Genomic DNA, 24,113 nt, shown 5'->3' with positions numbered 1-24,113 from the left:
CTCATTCAAAATCTTATTTTCCCTAACCCTAACCTTGACCCTAATCTTAACCCCTAACCCTAACTCCTAACCCTAAACCTAACGCACTAACCCAAACTCTAAACCTAACCCCTAGGCCATCGTGATTCATGGGGTTAAGTCTGAATTTCATAAAGGTGTACCACAGGGATTGATTTTGGGACCTGTTCTCTTCACTATTTTTATAAACACCATTGGTCAATCTGTAAAAAATTGTAAACTTCATCTATATGCAGATGATACTGTTATGTATGCTATTGCCCTGACTGTTGATCTGGCTGTATCAAAACTACAGTCAGGTTTTATAGCTATCCTGGAATCACTTACCGATTTAAAAGGTGTGCTTAAAATGGGCCAAATGAAATACATGTTGCTTTTAAACTCTCGTAATAATGTTTCAGATGAACTACATGTTCACTCATTAGATGGTTCTCCAATCAGCATCCCAGAGTCACCTATTCACTGTTGACATTGAGACTGGTGTTTTGCGGGTACTATTTAATGAAGCTGCCAGTTGAGGAATTGTGAGGCATCTGTTGCTCGAACTAGACACTCTAAAGTACTTGTCCTCTTGCTCAGTTGTGCACCGGGGCCTCCTAACTCCTCTTTCCATTCTGGTTAGGGCTAGATTGGGCTGTTTTGTGAAGGGAGTAGTACACAGCGTTGTACAAGATCTTCAGTTTCTTGGCAATTTCTCGCATGGAATAACCTTCATTTCTCAGAACAAGAATAGACTGACGAGTTTCAGAAGAAAATCTTTGTTTCTGGCCATGTTGAGCCTGTAATCGAACTCACAAATGCTGATGCTCCAGATACTCAACTACTCTAAAGAAGGCCAGTTTTATTGCTTCTTTAATCAGCACAACTGTTTTCAGCTGTGCTAACATAATTGCAAAAGGGTTTTCTAATGATCAATTAGCCTTTTAAAATGATAAACCTGGATTAGCTAACACAACGTGCCACTGGAACACAGGAGTGATGGTTGCTGATAATGGGCCTCTGTACGCCTATGTAGATATTCCACAAAAAATCTGCCGTTTCCAGCTACAATAGTCATTTACAACATTAACAATGTCTACACTGTATTTCTGATCAATTTGATGTTATTTTAAATGGACAAAAAAATTGCTTTTATTTCAAAAACAAGGACATTTCTAAGTTACCCCAAACTTTTGAACGGTAGTGTACATACTTAGATAGACTGGTTAAGAAGCTAACATTTAAAGTTGACTTTTTCTACAGAAACAGATCGTGCCTTTCTCTAAGCAGTAGGACGCAGATTATTCAGTCAACCTTTTAATCTGTTCTTAATTATGGTGATATTATTTATCTAAGTGCAGCTGCTAATACTTAAACCTTTGGGTGCCATCTACCATAGTGCCCTTTGTTTTGTTACAGCTGACAGTTTTGATACTCATCACTGCATCCTGTATCAAAAGGTTGGTTGGATTTCACTAAAGACCTGTAGGCCCTACTTCATAAACTTTCGTCTTATATAACGGCTGTTGAAGTTTAGACCCATGTGGCACAGTGGCACTGCATATCAATGCAAGAGGCGTCACTACAGTCCCTGGTTTGAGTCAAGGCTGCTTCAAATCTGGCCGTGATTGGGAGTCCCATAGGGCGGCGCACAATTGGCCCAGCGTTGTCCGGGTTTTGCCGGGGTAGGCCGTCATTGTAAATAAGAATTTGTGTTCTTAACTGGCTTGCCTAGTTAAATAAAGGTTACATTTAAATAAATAAAAAATAGACACCTGAGTTGCCTAACCCGTAAACAGGATTGGTTAACTCTTGAGGTTCCTAGGGTCTCCACTGAGCTAGGTGAATCTGCTTTTAGTTTTAATGCACCGTATTGCTGGAACAAAATTCTAAATACATTTAATTTTGATGTTGTGGTGCCGTTCAGGCAATTTAAAGTATTGATTGGAGACTTATTTGTGAAGGAATGTTTTTTATGTTTTATTTCTACTTCCCATGACTGTGTTTTTGTATTTTAAAATGTATACAGTACTAGTCAATAGTTTGGAGACACCTACTCATTCAAGGGTTTTTCTTCATTTTCACTACTTTCTACATTGTAGAAAGACATCAAAACTATGAAATAACACATATGAAATATGTAGTAATCAAAAAAGTGCTAAACAAATCTAAATATCTTTTAGATTTTAGATTCTTTAAAGTAGATACCCTTTGCCTTGATGACAGCTTTGCACACTCTTGGCATTCTCTCAACCAGCTTCAGGAGGTCGTCACCTGGAATGCATTTCAATTAACAGGTGTGCCTTGTTAAAAGTTAATTTGTGGAATTTCTTTCCTTCTTAATGCGTTTGAGCCAATCAGTTGTGTTGTGACAAGGTAGGGGTGGTATACAGAAGATAGCCCTTTTTAGTAAAAGACCAAGTCCATATTATGGCAAGAACAGCTCAAATAAGCAAAGAGAAACGACAGTCCATCATTACTTTTAGACATGAAGGTCAGTTAATCAGGAACATTTCAAGCATTTTTTAAGTTTCTTCAAGTGCAGTTGCAAAAACCATCAGGCGCTATGATAAAACTGGCTCTCATGAGGACCGACACAGGAAAGGAAGACCCAAAGTTACCTCTGCTGCAGAGGATAAGTTCATTAGAGTTAACTGCACCTCAGATTGCAGCCCAAATAAATGCTTCACAGTGTTCAAGTAACAGACACATCTCAACATCAACTGTTCAAAGGAGACTGCGAGAATCAGTCATTCATGGTTGAATTGCTGCAAAGAAACCACTACTAAAGGACACCAATAAGAAGAGAGTTGCTTGGATCAAGAAACACGAGCAATGGACATAAGACCGGTGGAAATCTGTCCTTTGATCTGATGAGCCCAAATTTGAGATTTTTGGTTCCAACCGCCGTGTCTTTGTGAGACGCAGAGTAGGTGAACGGGTGATCTCTGCAGGTGTGGTTCCCACCGTGAATCATGGAGGAGGAGGTGTGATGGTGTGGGGGTGCTTTGCTGGTGACACTGTCAGTGATTTATTTAGAATTCAAGGCACACTTAACCAGCATGGCTACCAAAGCATTCTGCAGCGATATGCCATCCCATCTGGTTTGCGTTTAGTGGGACTATCATTTGTTTTTCAACAGGACAATGACCCAACACACCTCCAGGCTGTGCAAGGGCTATTTGACAAAGAAGGAGAGCAATGGAGTGCTGCATTAGATGACCTGGCCTCCACAATCTCCCGACCTCGACCCAATTGAGATGGTTTGGGATGAGTTGGACTGCAGAGTGAAGGAAAAGCAGCCAATAAGTGCTCAGCATATGTGGGAACTCCTTCAAGACTTTTGGAAAATCATTCCAGGCGAAGCTGGTTGAGAGAATGCCAAGAGTATACAAAGCTGTCATCAAGGCAATGGGTGGCTACTTTGAAGAATCTAAAATCAAAAATATATTTTGATTTGTCAAACACTTTTTTGGTTACTACGTGATTCCATATGTGTTATTTCAAAGTTTTGATGTCTTCATTATTATTCTACAATGTAGAAAATAGTAAATATAAAGAAAAACCCTTGAATGAGTAGGTGTGTCCAAACTTTTGACTGGTACTGTATGTCTCTTGTGAAAAAACACTCAACAACACACCAGCCAAAGACACAAGACATGGCATAGTGGTGTGATGTGTGATCTTGACAGTGTAGCAGAAACAAAGAGCATGTCAGTCTGTCACTCTGAGTCAGAACAGAACAGAGCGGCCTGACCCAGAAGCACATCTTATAGAGAAGAAGAGTGGAGTAAGGGGAGGGCAGGAGCGAGGAGAGGGTGGCTGTGCTGCAGAGTGACAGCCACGTCAGGGTTGGAGAAGGGGGAAAGGGGTGTAAAGTGTCAAACATACTACAAAGTAGGTTCAATTAGTTAGCCAGCTATCTATGAAAAACAACCAGAAATAACTATAGTTTGTCTGATTAATTTAGAAAGCTAAATGTAGGTATATGTTTTTGGTTGTTCTTTCAACTAGACCATGCCCATTTCCAGCTTATACTTCCCCTCCAAATGTATTTTTCTGAATATTTAGGCTAGTTAGCTGGCTAACTCATTGAATCTACTTCGTAGTATACCCCGCTGGAAAGAAATACTAACCTTTCTTTTTTGCTGCATCCACAGAAAGCAGGGGGGAAGTGAGTGAGGGAGAAGACAGAGAGAAAGAGGGAAAGAGATAGAGGGAGAATTAAATGACAGATTGTCAGCAGCAGGGTTGAAGCATAGAAGCAGTGGATAGGGAACCAGATTTATACGAGCTCTTTACTTCACCCCTTTATCCCTCCCTCCCTCCTCCACCCTCTCAGCCCTGCAGTTTTATTCAGATGTCGACGCTGACATTTAGAAAATGAGTTTTTCCTCTAGGGGCCCAGATCTCAATCCCTGCCACTATGATAATCTTCAACAAGTTTTTTTAATATATTTTTTTTCTTTACAACCCTTTCTCTTAAAATGCATATGCTATGAGAAAAGGCCGGGAGGATATTATATTCTGTGGTGTTGGACAGTTTGATGATGGTGCACTATGCTCCTTTAGGTTACTTGATGTAAATATTGTACTAGCTGAGTGGAAATACAGTAGGCTGCATCTTGCAACTAATGTCCTGGTATGAACTTTCATCCTAATACATTGTGTGGAAAGATGAGGATGGTGTTCTCATATACATAATTTCTCCCACTGGTAACAGACAATTCAACATCTATTCCACGTAATGTTTTTGAAATTATGTGGAAACAACGTTGATTCAACCAGTGTGTGCCCAGTGGCCTGTTTCACCCCTATATACATAACCTATGTTTCACCCCCATATACATAACCTCTGTTTCACCCCTATATACATAACCTCTGTTTCACCCCTATATACATAACCTCTGTTTCACCCCCATATACATAACCTCTGTTTCACCCCCATATACATAACCTCTGTTTCACCCCTATATACATAACCTCTGTTTCACCCCTATATACATAACCTCTGTTTCACCCCTATATACATAACCTCTGTTTCACCCCCATATACATAACCTCTGTTTCACCCCTATATACATAACCTCTGTTTCACCCCTATATACATAACCTCTGTTTCACCCCTATATACATAACCTCTGTTTCACCCCCATATACGTAACCTCTGTTTCACCCCCATATACATAACCTCTGTTTCACCCCTATATACATAACCTCTGTTTCACCCCTATATACATAACCTCTGTTTCACCCCTATATACATAACCTCTGTTTCACCCCCATATACATAACCTCTGTTTCACCCCTATATACATAACCTCTGTTTCACCCCCATATACATAACCTCTGTTTCACCCCTATATACATAACCTCTGTTTCACCCCTATATACATAACCTCTGTTTCACCCCTATATACATAACCTCTGTTTCACCCCTATATACGTAACCTCTGTTTCACCCCTATATACGTAACCTCTGTTTCACCCCTATATACATAACCTCTGTTTCACCCCTATATACATAACCTCTGTTTCACCCCTATATACATAACCTCTGTTTCACCCCTATATACATAACCTCTGTTTCACCCCTATATACATAACCTCTGTTTCACCCCTATATACATAACCTCTGTTTCACCCCTATATACATAACCTCTGTTTCACCCCTATATACGTAACCTCTGTTTCACCCCTATATACGTTACCTCTGTTTCACCCCTATATACATAACCTCTGTTTCACCCCCATATACGTAACCTCTGTTTCACCCCTATATACATAACCTCTGTTTCACCCCTATATACATAACCTCTGTTTCACCCCTATATACGTAACCTCTGTTTCACCCCTATATACATAACCTCTGTTTCACCCCTATATACATAACCTCTGTTTCACCCCTACATACATCACCTCTGTTTCACCCCCATGTACGTAACCTCTGTTTCACCCCTATATACATAACCTCTGTTTCACCCCTATATACATAACCTCTGTTTCACCCCTATATACATAACCTCTGTTTCACCCCTATATACATAACCTCTGTTTCACCCCTATATACATAACCTCTGTTTCACCCCCATATACATAACCTCTGTTTCACCCCTATATACATAACCTCTGTTTCACCCCTATATACATAACCTCTGTTTCACCCCTATATACATAACCTCTGTTTCACCCCTATATACATAACCTCTGTTTCACCCCTATATACGTAACCTCTGTTTCACCCCTATATACATAACCTCTGTTTCACCCCTATATACATAACCTCTGTTTCACCCCTATATACATAACCTCTGTTTCACCCCTATATACATAACCTCTGTTTCACCCCTATATACATAACCTCTGTTTCACCCCTATATACATAACCTCTGTTTCACCCCTATATACATAACCTCTGTTTCACCCCTATATACATAACCTCTGTTTCACCCCTATATACATAACCTCTGTTTCACCCCTATATACGTTACCTCTGTTTCACCCCTATATACATAACCTCTGTTTCACCCCCATATACGTAACCTCTGTTTCACCCCTATATACATAACCTCTGTTTCACCCCTATATACATAACCTCTGTTTCACCCCTATATACGTAACCTCTGTTTCACCCCTATATACATAACCTCTGTTTCACCCCCATATACGTAACCTCTGTTTCACCCCTATATACATAACCTCTGTTTCACCCCTATATACATAACCTCTGTTTCACCCCTATATACATAACCTCTGTTTCACCCCTATATACATAACCTCTGTTTCACCCCTATATACATAACCTCTGTTTCACCCCTATATACATAACCTCTGTTTCACCCCTATATACATAACCTCTGTTTCACCCCTATATACATAACCTCTGTTTCACCCCTATATACATACCTCTGTTTCACCCCTATATACATAACCTCTGTTTCACCCCCATATACATAACCTCTGTTTCACCCCCATATACATAATCTCTGTTTCACCCCTATATACATAACCTCTGTTTCACCCCTATATACATAACCTCTGTTTCACCACTTTTGCAACTGTTGAAATGTCTTTCGATCGTCCTCTTCAACTGTATTTTACATTTTGTTGAAGTTACAATCATTTAAGTTTGAGGATAATCCATTTTAGCTAAATTACTTCCAAGTCATACAAAGTTGCAATGGCTCCTGGAATGGACTTCAGAGAGCTATAGGCCTATGCAGTCAAATAGGCATGCTAAATCAGGCCACTTCAAAAGATTTCTTCTCATTTGCTGTGAAGAAATCATCCACCCTCCTTCCATTGAAGCCAGCCCTGGCTGGGCTTATCCACACAGAGAGAGCAGCTAACGCTCTCTGCAGTGCTCTGTGCTGTCACTGACAACTGCCCTCAAAGCCAAAAGGACTTAGACCTGAATTTTTTTTTTAATAAAATTGAATTACTTGTTCAGCTGAGTTCAGCTCACTACTTTACTTTCCTGGGTTGGTGTGTACGAGCGAGTTGAGCTCTGGCTCCTTCTGATCACCAGACTAAGGAGAAGTAAGGTGAAGCCTTCTGAGAAGTAAGGAGAGCTACCCCAGAGACTGAAGAGTGTCTCTCTGGTCTTAGAATGAAAGACTGAACACCCAGTAAGAGAGGATGGTGATGAAAGAGTTGAACAGATCGACAGCGACAGAGAGAGGAGGCCCAACCCATCCCAACATGTCCCCAACAGTGTTGTAGCTAGCTGAGATGTCATCATCAGCGGAAGGGACCATGTGGATCCTCCTCTTCCCTCTCTCTCTAACGCTTGCTCAGTCAGAAGCTCCAGATGTCTGGCCTAAGGACAGCCCCACTCAAACAGAGCAGAGAAAACACGGCTGGGCCAACTGTTAACCTGCGTGGGAGAGCAGGGCTGCAGGCTACTTGACTGAGCAGCCTCCCATGTGCCTACTCCAAGGAGAAAGTCCTCACAGAGCCTTCAGGCCCAGGCTAGATGAATGCCTGTCTGTCTTAATTGAGGAACCACTGAACTCCAACGAACGGATGTCATTTATAATCAATCTTAAATACAACTTGTTTTATGGTTGTAAGTTAAGTAAAAGAGAGAAAATAAAACCTCCAGGGACTGCTTTAAGATGATAATGCAAGGAGTCAGAATTGAGATAAACATTGAATAACAAACCTCAGAGATAACATATTATTGCTTGAAACATTTGGCTGTCAAAATGATGAAAAAACATTGTTTTCAGTCATGTCCTAACTATCCTTAGCAATAATGTCACTTTCCTGAGAACACAAGCAGCCACGTACAGCTGAAAATCTATCCACAAACACAAGAGTGCCCTGTTGCACATTCATTGCAGCAATTGTTCTAGCAATGGGCATGCCCCGCCCACCTGAGGATCTGTCTTTTCCAGCCATCTACTTTCTGTGTTTGAGGGGTGCGAAATCCACTTGTCACCTAAATCGCATCGTCTCGACACTTACATCACAAGAAAGTATGTGATCACGCTCTCCGCAGCCGATGTGAGTAAGACCTTTAAACAGGTCAACATTCACAAGGCCGCTGGGCCAGAGGGATTACCAGAACATGTACTCCGAGCATGCGCTGACCAACTGGCAAGTGTCTTCACTGACATTTTCAACCTCTCCCTGTCCGAGTCTGTAATACCAACATGTTTCAAGAAGACCACCATAGTCCCTGTGCCCAAGAACACTAAGGTAACCTGCCTAAATGACTACCGATCCGTAGCACTCACGTCTGTAGTCATGAAGTCTCTATTGCACTCTCTATTGCACTCCACACTGCCCTTTTACACCTGGACAAAAGGAACACCTATATGAGAATGCTATTAATTGACTACAGCTCAGCGTTCAACACCATAGTGCCCTCAAAACTCATCACTAAGCTAAGGACCCTGGGACTAAACACCTCCCTCTGCAACTGGATCCTGGACTTCCTGACGGGCCACCCCCAGGTGGTAGGGGTAGGTAACAACACATCTGCCACACTAATCCTCAACACGGGGGCCCCTCAGGGGTGCGTGCTCAGTCCCCTCCTGTACTCCCTGTTCACTCATGACTGCATGGCCAGGCACGACTCCAACACCATCATTAAGTTTGCTGATGACACAACAGTGGTAGGCCTGATGACCGACAATGATGAGACAGCCTATAGGGAGGAGGTCAGAGACCTGACTGTGTGGTACAAGGACAAAAACATCTCCCTCAACGTGATCAAGACAAGGGAGATGATTGTGAACCACAGGAAAAGGAGGACCGAGCACGCCCCCATTCTCATCAACGGGGCTGTAGTGGAGCAGGTTGAGAGCTTCAAGTTCCTTGGTGTCCACATCACCAACAAACTAACATGGTCCAAACACACCAAGACATTTGTGAAGAGGGCACGACAAAACCTATTCCCCCTAGGAGACTGAAAAGTCTGGCATGGGTCCTCAGATCCTCAAAAGGTTTTACAGCTGCACCATCGAGAGCATCCTGACGGGTTGCATCACTGCCTGGTATGGCAACTGCTCATCCTCCGACCGCAAGGCACTACAGAGGGTAGTGTGTACGGCCCAGTACATCACCGGGGCCAAGCATCCTGCCATCCAGGACCTCTATACCAGGTGGTGCCAGAGGAAGTCCCTAAAAATTGTCAAAGACTCCAGCCACCTAGACATAGTCTGTATAGCCCCGCTATTGTTATTTACTGCTGCTCTTTAATTATTTGTTATTCTTATCTCTTACTCTTTTTTTTGTTGTATTTTCTTAAAACTGCATTGTTGGTTAAGTAAGAATTTCACTGTAAGGTCCACACCTGTTGTATTGTGACAAATAAAATTTGATTTAATTTGATTTGAAAGAGAAGAAAGGTACATTTATTTAGATTGGTGTACATTTTTTGTGGAATTTAAAAAAGCAATGATTTAGTACAGTTGAACTGTAAAAAAATAAGATGCACTGAAATGAAAGCAAATTCCAAAAATGAACACTCGTATTATAGTGATATTATGTCTGATCTCACAAACAATGTAAAGTATGTACAGTGAGGGAAAAAAGTATTTGATCCCCTGCTGATTTTGTACGTTTGCCCACTGACAAAGAAATTATCAGTCTATAATTTTAATGGTAGGTTTATTTGAACAGTGAGAGACAGAATAACAACAAAAATATCCAGAAAAATGCATGTCAAAAATTTTATAAATTGATTTGCATTTTAATGAGGGAAATAAGTATTTGACCCCTTCTCAATCAAAAAGATTTCTGGCTCCCAGGTGTCTTTCATACAGGTAACGAACGGAGATTAGGAGCACACTCTTAAAGGGAGTGCTCCTAATCTCAGTTTCTTACCTGTATAAAAGATACCTGTCCACAGAAGCAATCAATCAATCAGATTCCAAACTCTCCACCATGGCCAAGACCAAAGAGCTCTCCAAGGATGTCAGGGACAAGATTGTAGACCTACACAAGGCTGGAATGGGCTACAAGACCATCGCCAAGCAGCTTGGTGAGAAGGTGACAACAGTTTCTGTGATTATTCGCAAATGGAAGAAACACAAAAGAACTGTCAATCTCCCTCAGCCTGGGGCTCCATGCAAGATCTCACCTCGTGGAGTTGCAATGATCATGAGAACGGTGAGGAATCAGCCCAGAACTACACAGGAGGATCTTGTCAATGATCTCAAGGCAGCTGGGACCATAGTCATCAAGAAAACAATTGGTAACACACTATGCCGTGAAGGACTGAAATCCTGCAGCGCCCGCAAGGTCCCCCTGCTCAAGAAAGCACATATACATGCCCGTCTGAAGTTTGCCAATGAACATCTGAATGATTCAGAGGACAACTGGGTGAACGTGTTGTGGTCAGATGAGACCAAAATGGAGTTCTTTGGCATCAACCCAACTTGCCGTGTTTGGAGGAGGAGGAATGCTGCCTATGACCCCAAGAAACCATCCCCACCGTCAAACATGGAGGTGGAAACATTATGCTTTGGGGGTGTTTTTCTGCTAAAGGGACAGGACAACTTCACCGCATCAAAGGGACGATGGACGGAGCCATGTACCGTCAAATCTTGGGTGAAAACCTCCTTCCCTCAGCCAGGGTATTGAAAATGGGTCGTGGATGGGTATTCCAGCATGACAATGACCCAAAACACACGGCCAAGGCAACAAAGGAGTGGCTCAAGAAGAAGCACATTAAGGTCCTGGAGTGGCCTAGCCAGTCTCCAGACCTTAATCCCATAGAAAATCTGTGGAGGGAGCTGAAGGTTCGAGTTGCCAAACGTCAGCCTCGAAACCTTAATGACTTGAAGAAGATCTGCAAAGTGGAGTGGGACAAAATCCCTCCTGAGATGTGTGCAAACCTGGTGGCCAACTACAAGAAACGTCTGACCTCTGTGATTGCCAACAAGGGTTTTGCCACCAAGTACTAAGTCATGTTTTGCAGAGGGGTCAAATACTTATTTCCCTCATTAAAATGCAAATCAATTCATAACATTTTTGACATGCGTTTTTCTGGATTTTTTTGTTGATATTCTGTCTCTCACTGTTCAAATAAACCTACCATTAAAATTATAGACTGATCATTTCTTTGTCAGTGGGCAAACGTACAAAATCAGCAGGGGATCAAATACTTTTTTCCCTCACTGTATAGATTGGTGTAATCTGGAGCCAAGTGTAATTTTTCATCTGAGGAAATCCTGCTATTGACACATTTGTTGAATAATGCAACAGAATGTGATAACAGTAATTAATGAGGAAGTCTGGACAGCACAGGTGAGTGCAGGTAGGCCTAGACAGAGCAAGTTGTTGGTGGTTGCAAGCCTGTTCTACCCCGTTATGTTAATTTCTTCATACATGGAAAAACACCCTGTGTATTTATGTAAATTAGGCACATATAATGTTCTTTATTTTAACACAAAATATATATTTTTTATATCTGATATCATTAGAAAATGTATATATGAGTGCATTCTAAGAATAAAAGATAAAACATTTGACAATAAATTGAATACCTGAATTTCCACCGAAATCCCTGAACAGTATATCTTCATCCACTGTCCAACTGTTGCAGTTATTATCATTTTTAAAAATGTTAATTTAACAATTTTGATGACCATTGCTAATTGTTCTGCCAATACGATGGTGCCACCTAACTTTTTAGTGCCCACAATTGTCACCTATAAGCAGAAAGTTGGCGTGGCAGCGTAGTTACCTCTTGAAGAGCAGGATGGCGATGACGATGATGATGATGAGTACAACAGCCAGGACAGGGCCCATGACCCACAGCATCTCTGGGTCCTCAGCATGGAGAGACATACCGCTGTGGAGCTTCACCGTGATGGGGTCTGAGTATGGGCTGGCCGCAAACGTCTTCTGCTGCAGGAGGGAAGAGAGGACCAACAGAGTGAGGAGGACACCTCACAGCAACCACTGTTTAGTATGAAGAGGCTCTATAGTTTTGATGAGTCTGAACACTAAATGACGTTCTCTCAGATATACATACTGTATTAATGCAGAGCCTTTTGACCTTTATTAACCTTTAGACCTGTGTAGTCTCAAGCCTGTTCCAATACCTTAGAAATTCTGACATCTCTATACCTGTTATGCCTCTTATGTCTTAGCCCTAGTCTAACCCAGTGCCAGATGGAAAGTCAGTGGCTGACAGAGTCTAACATCAGCCAGGCATCTAACAACATGGTGTTCGGTCAACATTATGCTGACTTGGCCCTGTCCTATACAGAGTTCTATACAGCTCTGCCTTGGCCCTGTCCTATACAGAGTTCTCTATAGCTCTGCCTTGGCCCTGTCCTATACAGAGTTCTATATAGCTCTGCCGTGGCCCTGTCCTATACAGAGTTCTATACAGCTCTGCCTTGGCCCTGTCCTATACAGAGTTCTATATAGCTCTGCCTTGGCCCTGTCCTATACAGAGTTCTATATAGCTCTGCCTTGGCCCTGTCCTATACAGAGTTCTCTATAGCTCTGCCTTGGCCCTGTCCTATACAGAGTTCTATATAGCTCTGCCTTGGCCCTGTCCTATACAGAGTTCTCTATAGCTCTGCCTTGGCCCTGTCCTATACAGAGTTCTCTATAGCTCTGCCTTGGCCCTGTCCTATACAGAGTTCTCTATAGCTCTGTCTTGGCCCTGTCCTATACAGAGTTCTCTATAGCTCTGCCTTGGCCCTGTCCTATACAGAGTTCTACATAGCTCTGCCTTGGCCCTGTCCTATACAGAGTTCTCTATAGCTCTGCCTTGGCCCTGTCCTATACAGAGTTCTCTATAGCTCTGCCTTGGCCCTGTCCTATACAGAGTTCTATATAGCTCTGCCTTGGCCCTGTCCTATACAGAGTTCTATATAGCTCTGCCTTGGCCCTGTCCTATACAGAGTTCTCTATAGCTCTGCCTTGGCCCTGTCCTATACAGAGTTCTCTATAGCTCTGCCTTGGCCCTGTCCTATACAGAGTTCTATATAGCTCTGCCTTGGCTGTAATCTAACACTGTGTCTGATGGAGCCTTACATCAGCCAGCCATCTGGTGAAGGAGAGAGAGGCGTATTTATAGCTAGCTCCATTCTTTTATAGAGTAAAACTTCCCCAGCCTGTCAGCCAGAACACAAAGTGACAACAAGCGCAGTGACTTTAATTGAATTAAGACTTGCAAATTGATCAATTTAACTTTATTATGTGATGCCAGAATCAAGCCAAGCCATACCCCTTGTACCCGCTTTCTCTGCAAACAACTTCATCAAGGTGAAAAAGGATCTGTGGTAGAGAGAGAGAGAACAATGAGAGAGAGAGAACGGAGAGAGAGAACAGAGAGAGAGAGAACGGAGAGAGAGAACAATGAGAGAGAGAGAGAACGGAGAGAGAGAGAACAATGAGAGAGAGAGAACGGAGAGAGAGAGAGAGAGAGAACGATGAGAGAGAGAGAACGATGAGAGAGAGAGAGAGAACGATGAGAGAGAGAGAGAACGATGAGAGAGAACGATGAGAGAGAGAGAGAGAGAGAGAGAGAGAGAGAGAGAGAGAGAGAGAGAGAGAGAGAGAGAGAGAGAGAACAATGAGAGAGAGAGAACGGAGAGAGAGAGAGAGAGAGAGAGAACGATGAGAGAGAGAGAGAGAACGATGAGAGAGAGAGAACGATGAGAGAGAGAGAGAGAACGATGAGAGAGAGAGAGAGAGAGAACGATGAGAGAGAACGATGAGAGAGAGAGAGAGAGAGAGAGAGAGAGAGAGAGAGAGAGAGAGAGAGAGAGAGAGAGAGAGAGAGAGAGAAAGAAAATGGAGAGAGAGAGAATGGAGAGAGAGAGAATGGAGAGAGAGAGAACGGAGAGAGAGAACAGAGAGAGAGAGAGAACTGAGAGAGAGAGGGAGAACGGAGAGAGAGAGAGAAGGAAGAGAGAGAGAGATAGAGAGAGAGAGAGAGAGAGAGAGAGAGAGAGAGAGAGAGAGAGAGAGAGAGAGAGAGAGAGAGAGAGGAAAGGAAATAGTTGCTGCCTTCCTTGAAAATGTGTGACGGAACACCTTTTTTAATAGGGTTTTAATTGCCTTTAAAAAAAAACTTTAGCTGACAAAGACGTTCATTCCAGAGAGGTAAAAACACAGAGCACTGAAGCCACTACACAGCCTAACATGATTACTATGGTGGCAAAGAGGTGGCCTGGAGGGAGGTACAGCCTACTAAGTGCTGATGCAGATGAAGCTACACACTGAGTCTGAGTGTGTACAAGAGTAGGAATTATCACATTTAAGTAAGAACAAACACCTGCTACGAGCAGATAAACAAACTCCAAATCCTGCCCCATCCTGCCCCATCCGCTACTGCCCACTCACACCTGCTCCTTGGTAGTTAAGTCCCCCTCGTTCCTCTTCACCCCAGACCCTGGGTGAGTTATTTTCAGCCTGTGTTGCTCTCCCCTTCTCCTGCTCTTCCCTCCTCTCCCCTGCCATGTGAAGTAGTGAGGCTGTGAAATAGCTTAATGATGCCAGTGAGACAGGGAGAGTTGGCCCTGGGTTCTCCGCTGGCTTCCAGAGGGTGTGGTGGAAGGTGTCGTCTTTATCGGAATTGTCTTTAGAGGCCGCTGATGCATATCCTCCCCTGCACTAGTCACCCTCCCCGGTCACAGCAGGGACTACACACAAAGACGCAGTCTACTTCTATACTTGCTCCCTCTTTACCTCTCTCCACCTCCACCTCTCCCTCTCTCCACCTCCCCCTCTCTCTACCTCTCACTACCTCTCTCTACCTCTCTCATCCTCTACCTCGCTATACCTCTACCTCTACCTCCCTCTACATCTCCCTTTCTACCTCTCTCTATCTCTCCCTCTCTCTTCCTCTCTCTACTTCTCCATCTCTCTCCCTCTCTCTACCTCTCTACCTCTCTCTACCTCTCTACCTCTCTCTACCTCTCCCCCTCCACCTCTCTCTACCTCTCGCCACCTCTACCTCTCCACCTCTCCCTCTCTTTACCTCTCCCCCTCCACCTCTCTCTACCCCTCTCCACCTCTCCCTCTCTCCACCTCTCCCACTCTCTACCTCTCTCTACCCCTCTCTACCTCTCCATACCTCTCCCTCTCTGTACCACTCCCTCTCTCCACCTCCCCCTCTCTCTACCTCTACCACTACCTCTCACGACCTCTCTCTACCCCTCTCTACCTCTCCCTCCCTCTACCCCTCCCACTCTCTGCATCTCTGTACCTCTCCCACTCTCTACCTCTCCGTACCTCTACCTCTCTGTACCTCTCCCTCTCCATACCTCTCCCTCTCCCTCTCCGTACCTCTCCCTCTCCGTACCTCTCCCTCTCCGTACCTCTCCCTCTCTGTACCTCTCCCTCTCCGTACCTCTCCCTCTCTGTACCTCTCTCCACATATCCCACTCTCTCCCTCTCCATACCTCTACCTCTACATACCTCGACCTCTCCGTAACCCCCCCTCTCCGTACCTCTCCCTCTCTGTACCTCTCCCTCTCCGTACCTCTCCCTCTCTGTACCTCTCTCCACATATCCCACTCTCTCCCTCTCCATACCTCTACCTCTCCATACCTCTACCTCTCCGTACCTCTCCCTCTCCGTACCTCTACCTCTCCGTACCTCTCCCTCTCCGTACCTCTCCCTCTCCGTACCTCTCCCTCTCTGTACCTCTCCCTCTCCATACCTCTCCCTCTCTGTACCTCTCTCCACATATCCCACTCTCTCCCTCTCCATACCTCTACCTCTCCATACCTCTACCTCTCCGTACCTCTCCCTCTCCGGTCCTCTCCCTCTCCGTACCTCTCCCTCTCCATACCTCTCCCTCTCCGTACCTCTCCCTCTCCGTACCTCTCCCTCTCCGTACCTCTACCTCTCCGTACCTCTCCCTCTCCGTACCTCTCCCTCTCCGTACCTCTCCCTCTCTGTACCTCTACCTCTCCGTACCTCTACCTCTTGTGTGTGCATCCCCTTTGCTGTCTAAGAAGTGTAACTAAAACGATTAGGCATCTGTGTTCACAGGAGGATGCTCTCTCGTCAGCAGCATGGCATGTGGAGGGTTGGATCGACCTGTACCCATGTTTATTAACTGCCGGTGGACTTCCCATTGACTCTCACTGAGGCCATGCCTCCAGGTTTACATATGGTAGCACGAGGCAGGCCCAGTTGAGGATGAGGAAGGGAGACAGATACTCAAAATAAGAGTTATTTTAGATTCTTCCGAATATTTCACCGCAGAATAAATTGATGTCTGGAAGTGAAATACTGAAAATATGCATCTAGCATTGCTGCAGATGGTGCCAGTCATATCCTGCATAAATGAAGGACTTAAAAGGGCCAAAAGGCTTTGCATTTATGCCTATATTTTATCTACATACGTATGCATATCTAAAATGAGAGAATTATACATGTTTAAGGAAAGTAGGAAGGAGTGATGCATTTCTAAAGTATATGCCTAGGGCCTGAGACTAGGTCAAAAGGTCATGGTGCATCCCAGATTCTGATACCTGCTGAGAAAGACCTAGGGTCCTGATTGACTCAATGACCTTTTGACTCGATCGCAAGATCGAATCCCCAAGCTGACAAGGTAAAACTCTGTCGTTCTGCCCCTGAACAAGGCAGTTAACCCACTGTTCCTAGGCCGTCATTGAAAATAAGAATTTGTTCTTAACTGACTTGCCTAGTTAAATAAAGGTTAAAATTACATTTAAAAAATGTCAGAAACAGCCATGAATATCCTGACATCTCTAAGAACTGTTTGTGCTGAGCTCATGTCTCTCTCTCTCTCTCTCTCTCTCTCTCTCTCTCTCTCTCTCTCTCTTTCTCTTTCTCTTTCTCTCTCTCTCTCTCTTTCTCTCTCTCTCTCTCTCTCTCTCTCTCTCTCTCTCTCTCTCTCTCTCTCTCTCTCTCTCTCTCTCTCTCTCTCTCTCTCTCTCTTTCTCTTTCTCTCTCTCTCTCTCTCTCTCTCTCTCTCTCTCTCTCTCTCTCTCTCTCTCTCTCTCTCTCTCAAATTCAAATTCAAATTCAAGCTGCTTTATTGGCATGAAAAACATTGTGTCAATATTGCCAAAGCAACAATGTATACAATATACATTGTAATACAATTAAAACAATGACAAATAATAATATAGAATGGCAGTAAATAATAATACAAAATTAAATATAAAAAATAGTAACAATAAAATGGTAACAGTCAATAGTCGAATGTAATGTATGGTGTAATGCACCACTACCACCACCACTATCATTAAACTGCTATCATTACCATTACCACCCATACCATTACTATTTGGAATGATAAACAACAATAATAATACTAATAACAATAACAGTAATAACAATAACAGTCATAATAAGTAAGTTACTGCTTACTATGCAGATGTTATTATTCAGTGTCCCTCAGGCTATGGCAGGCAAATACATATTTGGCTGCAAGAGGAGCCATTGCTCCTTCGCCCATGAGTATTTTTAGTTTTTCCTCTGGGTTTAATAAGTTAAAATTTGGAATAAATGTAGTCATTTCTGTGAATAATGAATCTCTTGGTGAAAAATATTTATCACAGTAAAGGAGAAAGTGCATCTCTGTTTCTACCTCCCCTGTCTCTCTCTCTCTCTCTCTTTCTCTCTCTCTCTCTCTCTCTCTCTCTCTCTCTCTCTCTCTCTCTCTCTCTCTCTCTCTCTCTCTCTCTCTCTCTCTCTCTCTCTCTCTCTCTCTCTCTCTCTCTCTCTCTCTCTCTCTCTCTCTCTCTCTCTCTCTCTCTCAGCTCATTCTTGTATGTTTTTTTCTTTTTTTCGCTGCAGGTAATACAGGTAGCACAAAACTTTGTTAGAAAAGTGGCAGCAGTCACGCCTCTTAGACACAGTGGATGGAAGCCCAAACAGAAGAGCACATTTAGATATTCCCAGAAGGTGGAAGAAACTTTGGGCTGCACTATCTGATAGAAACACATCCCATGGAATGAGTGAATAATGTACTGCCAGTGCCTCCACATTGACAAATGCGGCATGGGAACACTGTGTATTAGAGCCATATTAAAGTCAGAGAAAAACAGAGTTGATGTGGGGAAGGGAAGGAGAGAAGACCGAGGAGTGCATAGGGAGGGTGAATATAGTCTTTATTTTCCATTGTTTCACACATAATCATGCTTACCTCTAAAACCTAATGAAATGACAGGCAACAAAAGATGACTGTAATGCGGGGTGACAGTTTTGTTATTTCCCACAACACATAAAACCATTAGCAGGCTTCTTCCTCACTCTGGATCCGCAAGCACGAATACGCACGCACGTGCACACACACACACACACACACACACACACACACACACACACACACACACACACACACACACACACACACACACACACACACACACACACACACACACACACACACACACACACACACACACACACACACACACACACACACACACACACACACACACACACCCTATCTGTGACAAACAGGACAGGAGCCAGGAGACTCGGCTTATTCCCCAGGCTACAACTTATCGCTCTCTCTTTCTCACTATCTATATCTCTCTCTCTGCCTCTATCTCTCTCTTTCTCACTATCTATCTCTCTCTCTCTCTCTCTGCCTCTCTATCTCTCTGCCTCTCTCTCTCTCTCTCTCTCTCTCTCTCTCTCTCTCTCTCTCTCTCTGCCTCTATCTATCTGCCTCTATCTCCCTCTCTTTCATTGTGTCTGCCTCTCTCCCTCCCTCTGTGTCATTTAAACATCTCTCTCTTTTTCATCCATAAATCTCCCCTCAACTGTTACTGCTGTTCTCTTGTCTCCCTGTACTGCATATTATTGCCCTGAGGCTTCCTCTACCACTCTCTCATCCTCTATTAGACTCCATCTCTTCTCTTTCTCTTTACCTCTTACTCTTTTCACCCCTCCATCACTCCCATACGATTCTCTCCTTTGTTGATGAAACAGACACCCTTTCTCGGTAGCGCTCCCCCTCCTTTCTTTCCCTCCCTCCATCTCTCCCTCTCTTCCCTGCTGTAAGTGATCACACTGTTTATATGGCCTGTTTCTTTTATCCAATTTCACACTTCCAGGCTATGTTTACAAGCTATTGGAGCCACATAAAGCTGCAGTGCCCTTTTCGCTCCAGTCCCTCGCCTCCCCCCTCCCATCCTTTCCCCCTCCATTCTGCCATCACCCCCCCCCCTCCATCAACCCCCCCCATCTCTCCATCAACCCTGCGATAACTATAAAGCTGAGCTCACTTCCGTGTTTTCCAATGAATGTGATTAGCCTGCTATTTTCTCTGGGCAGGCTTGATTTAGATTCAACAATATGTCAATGTACTGGCGTCACAGATCTGTTATGTGTCTGTCTGTCACTCTGCTAAACAGAAACAACACAACACAATACACAACACTACACAATGCTGTATCAAGGACCAATGTAGGAGTGGATGGGAGAAAGACTCCACTTTCTCTCCACAATGTGTTCCTTACCAAAAGACAGAAAAAGGAACTGGGCTGGCACTGTCAAGGTCAACAGTTAGTGCTCCAATGGTTGTAAAACAGATTTATGCGTTTAAAAAAAGTATTCTTATCAACCATGCCATCATTTCCAGAATGCAGTAAGTTATACAGTAAATATGGGAAAGATGTTTTGCGGCTGAGAAGCCGTCTGAAGTGAAGACCATGGACGCCAGTGAGTGCATCTTCTGAGGTAAACAATTACTACTGAGGTAAACAATTACTACTGAGGTAAACAATTACTACTGAGGTAAACAATTACTACTGAGGTGAACAACTACTACTGAGGTAAACAATTACTACTGAGGTGAACAATTACTACTGAGGTAAACAATTACTACTGAGGTGAACAACTACTACTGAGGTAAACAATTACTACTGAGGTAAACAATTACTACTGAGGTAAACAATTACTACTGAGGTGAACAATTACTACTGAGGTGAACAACTACTACTGAGGTGAACAACTACTACTGAGGTAAACAATTACTACTGAGGTAAACAATTACTACTGAGGTGAACAACTACTACTGAGGTAAACAACTACTACTGAGGTAAACAATTACTACTGAGGTGAACAACTACTACTGAGGTAAACAATTACTACTGAGGTAAACAATTACTACTGAGGTAAACAATTACTACTGAGGTGAACAATTACTACTGAGGTAAACAATTACTACTGAGGTGAACAATTACTACTGAGGTGAACAATTACTACTGAGGTGAACAACTACTACTGAGGTAAACAATTACTACTGAGGTGAACAATTACTACTGAGGTAAACAACTACTACTGAGGTAAACAATTACTACTGAGGTGAACAACTACTACTGAGGTAAACAATTACTACTGAGGTAAACAATTACTACTGAGGTGATTCAGTGAAATCTGACTGTGACACGGGGTCATCGTTTTTCTGTGACACGTGCACACGTAACCATGACACACTACACAACGTGAGTTATATGGTTCTGCTGCATCGTGCAGCTTGGGGTGTGGCGGCCCCAGCGTGAGCGTTGGCCCATCTGTTACATACTGTAGCTAGCTCACTGAGAGATGAGAGGAATATCACAACCCACAACTGACTGTGTTAACATCAAACACTGGCCAGGCTGAACTGAGTGTAGAATAGGCATGGCAAGGGCCTCCCGGGTGGCGCAGTGGTCTAGGGCACTGCATCGCAGCACTAGCTGCGCCACCAGAGACTCTGGGTTCGCGCCCAAGCTCTGTCGCAGCCGGCCGCGACCGGGAGGTCCGTCGGGCGACGCACAATTGGCCTAGCGTCATCCGGGTTAGAGAGGGTTTGGCCGGTAGGGATATCCTTGTCTCGTCGCGCACCAGCGACTCCTGTGGCAGGCCGGGCGCAGTGCGCGCTAACAAAGGGAGCCAGGTGCACGGTGTTTCCTCCGACACATTGGTGCGGCTGGCTTCCGTGTTGGAGGCGCGCTGTGTTAAGAAGCAGTGCGGCTTGGTTGGGTTGTGTTTCGGAGGATGCATGGCTTTCGACCTTCGTCTCTCCCGAGCCCGTACGGGAGTTGTAGCGATGAGACAAGATAGTAATTACTAGCAATTGGATACCACGAAAATTGGGGAGAAAAGGGAGTATTTCTTTTTTTTTAAATAAAATAAAATAAAAAATAAAACGAATAGGCATGGCTGAGTCAACATATGACATAAATCACTACAGTAGTACTAACAGTACTAGTATGTTCAGTTTGATTCTACATGGGATATACATGTATCTGGGGGATAGTGATAATGTATGGAAGTTGTGTTTGTGACAGGACTACAGTATATATACAGAATAGATGAGGAGTAGTGGTTGTTACTTACAGACTCGTGGTCTTTGAGGGCAGCCAGGACGAAACAGAGGTACTGCTGCTGTCCCGGTAGAGGCTTGTTGTAGAAGCCGTTGTACTTCTTCTCGTCTCCTAGAGTGAAGGTGTCTGGCAGAGTGTCCATCTTGGCCGCGATGTAGGGTCTGAGGAACTCTTGGGTCTGTCTCCTCCTTCTCAGGCTCTGGTCAGAACTAGCCTCCAGGAGCTGACATGACGTCACAGAGATTACTTAGCTGCAGCCCAAATGGCACCCTATTTCCTAAATAGTGCACTACTTTTGACTAGGGCCCACCCAGTATACTATGTAGGGAATAGGGTGCTAATTGGGATGCAAGCTTAGACTCAAAGACACACAATCTCGTACTGTTGTGCCCTTTAGCAAGGTTCTTAACCCCAAACTGGACAAATCGATAATAAAGTTGTGTTCTATTGTATATAGACAGTAAATACTCAGTTATATAGTACACATTAAGCTCATAAACTGTGTCCATAGGCTACAATTAATTGTGCTTCTAGGTTCACAGGTGGGTTACAATCTCATACTGCAAATAAAGCATAGAGTAGTTAAAGTTTTATAACACCTTGGTCCTGCAGTCAGACAGACTGTAAAATAACTGCTCCTCTCTCACCACTCTCACCTCTCTCTGACCTGCAGCTGTGGTGAGAGATCACAGCTTAATTGCATAGCCTCTGTTGCGTGTGTATCTTCCTCTGTGTGTGTGTGTGTGTGTGTGTGTATGTGTGCACACGCAAGTTTATTCCTGTGTGTGTGTGTTCCCATTTGTGTGTGTTCCCATCTGTGTGTGTGAGGGATAATTAATTTACTACCTCCGATGGAGAACTGGGGTAGATGTGTGTGTCTGTAGATTGTCTGTAGATTGTCTGTAGATTGACTCTTCAGTGGGCATCTTACGATGTCTATCTGCCTCTATCTATCTCTGTCTGTTTGTCTGTTTCTGTCTCAACTCTTTCCAGCGGCTACTGCACTGCAAGCACTTCATGGTCAAGCTAGCACAATAAACAGACTAACCGAATGACCATCGTCCCTTTGAAAACGCTGGGATATGATGCTTGAGATGTTCTACAATTCCACAGTTCCTGGAAAGTCCATATTACATTGTGATGTAAACTGGCCATGTGACCTTATCCCTCTTCATCACTCTGTATTACAACGGGGAGAGGATGTACTCGGAGAGAATGTCTGAGGCATACTACAGATTCCTAGAAAGTCAACATTACATTTTTATGTATACCACCCCTATAACCTTGTTCACTGCTGCTCGATAAAACTTTAACCAACCCACTAGAGAAATCACAATTTCTCTAGCCTATAAAACTCCAGCAATGGCAATGATTTAGATGACAACAAAAAAAGAAAAGTCTTTGACAATGAGAAAGCATATCTTGCTGTCTCAATATGCTTTGTTTGTATCCAGGTATATTAATTTAACACGCTCTTATGTTTTTGGATGTTCAAGAGGCTGCCGTCTTTTTTCTGCAGACGACAGTAGATTGAGAGAAAGCTAACTCATGACAAAGCATAAGAAGGTATTGAAGCCCAAAAGGTACACATTAATAACGCAAAACAAAAAATGCTATAGCAGCTTTTTAGGAGTGTTTTAAGTGTCTCAAGAACTCAAGAACTTGAAATAATAAATGTAAAGTGTATTGTTTAAACGGAAATCACCATCTTGCACAGAGAAACTAGACTGTTAAGCGCATAAAGGACGATTTACATGTATACTGAAAGCTGAGAATACTGTAATCAGAGAGGAGGGGAGGGGGCAGAGACAAAAGATGCTACAAATGTAATGTTGCTATGGAAGACAGTGCTGTTTTTTGGTCTGTGCCCAGAGGAAGTGCTGTTGACGCACGCACACACACACACGCACCTCATCCAGGTCCATATCTTCAGGGTTCTCCCACCTACGTAGTGTGGCTGGTGTGACAGGAACCACCACTATGTAGTACCATCTGAAGAGGGAGAGACAGGCATGGTGAGTAAGATCAGGGTGTATGTGAATGTGAATGTGTGTGTGTGTGTGTGTGTGTGTGTGTGTGTGTGTGTGTGTGTGTGTGTGTGTGTGTGTGTGTGTGTGTGTGTGTGTGTGTGTGTGTGTGTGTGTGTGCGTGTGTGCGTGTGCGTGTAACACTGTTTCTCATATATCTGTTTTGTCACCACATGCAGACTCCACTAAGGCCTCAATCCATTCTCCACAGCCAGAAGTACTCAAACATAGAGAAATCTCTCTCTCTCTCTCTCTCTCTCTCTCTCTCTCTCTCTCTCTCTCTCTCTCTCTCTCTCTCTCTCTCTCTCTC

At 43.6% G+C, this 24,113-nt stretch overlaps 1 protein-coding gene across 15 annotated transcripts in view; it reads right to left on the bottom strand.

The window, feature by feature from the left end:
• The window catches only part of LOC139541407 (receptor-type tyrosine-protein phosphatase F-like), a 450,116-nt gene that overhangs the window by 38,366 nt on the left and 387,637 nt on the right, over positions 1 to 24,113 (bottom strand). For all 15 annotated transcript variants that reach the window (XM_071346023.1, XM_071346022.1, XM_071346027.1 and 12 more), the window contains 3 exons: positions 23,687 to 23,768; positions 21,790 to 21,999; positions 12,197 to 12,360 (listed from right to left, as the gene is read on the bottom strand). In XM_071346023.1, coding sequence (XP_071202124.1) covers positions 12,197 to 12,360; positions 21,790 to 21,999; positions 23,687 to 23,768 — 456 coding nt within the window. The remainder of the gene's footprint in view (positions 1 to 12,196; positions 12,361 to 21,789; positions 22,000 to 23,686; positions 23,769 to 24,113) is intronic.

The sequence above is a fragment of the Salvelinus alpinus genome, chromosome 16 (genome assembly GCF_045679555.1).
Source record: "Salvelinus alpinus chromosome 16, SLU_Salpinus.1, whole genome shotgun sequence".
NCBI lineage: Eukaryota > Metazoa > Chordata > Actinopteri > Salmoniformes > Salmonidae > Salvelinus > Salvelinus alpinus.
This window is presented reverse-complemented; position numbering and strand designations above follow the sequence as displayed.